General features: G+C 47.9%; 1 protein-coding gene across 1 annotated transcript in view; it reads right to left on the reverse strand.

Annotated features, from left to right (window-relative positions):
• Positions 1-960: 960 nt before the first annotated feature.
• The window catches only part of LOC101857446, a gene marked incomplete in the record, with an annotated part of 62,351 nt that continues 61,318 nt past the window's right edge, over positions 961-1,993 (reverse strand). The window contains 2 exon segments of the mRNA XM_013088917.1: positions 961-986; positions 1,742-1,889. Of these exon segments, the coding sequence (XP_012944371.1) occupies positions 961-986; positions 1,742-1,889 (174 nt within the window).

The raw sequence follows: 1,993 nt of genomic DNA on the forward strand, positions 1-1,993 counted from the left end.
ATTTTCATTTGACGTAAAAGCCCTGCCACTGCCTCTATCCCTTCCTCACTCCCTCCCTCTTTCTCTCTCCCTCTCTCTCCCTCTCTCCTCTCCGTATCTCCCTCCCTCCCCCCTCTCTCCCTCCCTCACACACTAAAGTTCAATGTCCACCCATACCTCACCCCCTCCCTCATTCCTTCCCTCCCTCCCTCACTCACTACTGTTTCTCCTCCTCATCAGCTATTTGGTGACCTTTATCAATGTCCACCCACACCTCACTCCCTCTCTCCTTCCCTCCCTCTTTCCCTCCCTCCCTCCCTCTCTTCCTCACTCACTGCTGTTTCTCCTCCTCATCCGCTATGAGGTGACCTTTATCAATGTCCACCCACAGCTCCCAGTACTTCTCGCCGGACGTTCCTTCCAAAAACTTTTTGAACTCCATGATGCCCTTGAGGGAGGTGAGGCTGTGCCACTTGTCCTTATTCCTCCGGAAGTGCGTGTCCCTCTCCTCAAAGTCCTCGTCGCTGTCCAGGAGGGAGTCGGCGTCACTCTCCTCCTCCGCGGGTTTGTGCACCGGCTTGTCCCACTGGATGTGCAGCGGCTCTCTGCGCTTCGCACCATCCTCTACTCCTCCTCCTCCCATCCCTCCCTCTTTCTTCATACCTTCTTCTCTTTTGTTAGATTTGTCTATTCCTTCTGAAAACATAAAAATAATGACCACATTACGACGCCTAAACTACACAGAGTAAAACAACAAGTTTCACCAGCCACATACACAAACGACAAGTCTCACCAGCCACATACTCATATGACAAAAAACAAACAACAAGTCTCACCAGCCACATACACAGATAACAAACAACAAGTCTCACCAGTCACATACACAGACAACAAACAAAAAGTCTCACTAGCCAGAAACACAAACAACAAACAACAAGTTTCACCAGCCACATACACAGATGACAAACAACAAACTCTGTACTAAATCCTCACAGTTCCAAGCAGACCTGCACCAATAATGTCAGAAGTGTGTACTCAACATGGTCGCTTTTAAGGACAAGCGGCCTAGCCCAGATTTCGGGGGGTTCCAGAATCTTGACCTACACCAAAAGTGGGATTGCCCTACCTATAGAGAAGTTTGGTTTCACTGGTGTGTATATTTGTTCGGTTATAGAGAAAACTCTCCTTGTCTTTTAAAGAAACTGAACAAGGGGCAAAAACCTTCCCTTCGATGTTCTCAAAACAGCATTTCTCGGGATAGCCTTCTTGTTCTTAAAAGCGACCACATCTCCAATAAGATGTACAATCCCTGTCTCCAAAGTTCATGATTTAAATTTTTCCCCAGCCTCGGCAAGTCCGTAGGAAGCAACACTGGAAAGCAAGAGACTGCATTCTGTCACACTCACACACGGACGTCCTTAACATACTGGCTGGCAGCTAGGAACATAGAATGTTATATCTTCTTACAAAACGAAAGAAAAGTTGACAAGTTTTCCAGATTGATCAGTTCTGTGATTGGCAGCTTCTACTAACGATACAGTCCCCTGCGTCAAAATACAGGACAGATAGACTGACAGACAGACAGACACACACACACTCACACACACACGACAACAGCAACAACAACACACACACACAGACACAAAGACACACACACACACACCAACAAACACACACACACACACAAACACACACACACACAAAGAGACACACACATACACACACACACACACACACCGCCCCCCCCCCTCAATGTGTTTACCTTGTGTGACCTCAGCCGGTGACCTCTGACCCTTGTCCTTGACCTCTGCCTCCTCGCCCTCTGACCCCTGGTCATCTAGCACCACACACATGTCCAGTTTGTCCACGGAGAGACAGGTCAGATCTTGGGATGGGTACAGTCCACTCACCTACACACAGACAGTTAGTTTAGATTTAGTAGAGGTTTTATGGCACTCACTCGCAACTGCATAAGGTCATATGAGCGCCAGAAGATTAGAGGTGTTACAAGAGA

This window comes from Aplysia californica, unplaced genomic scaffold (assembly GCF_000002075.1).
Source record: "Aplysia californica isolate F4 #8 unplaced genomic scaffold, AplCal3.0 scaffold00835, whole genome shotgun sequence".
Taxonomy (NCBI): Eukaryota; Metazoa; Mollusca; class Gastropoda; order Aplysiida; family Aplysiidae; genus Aplysia; species Aplysia californica.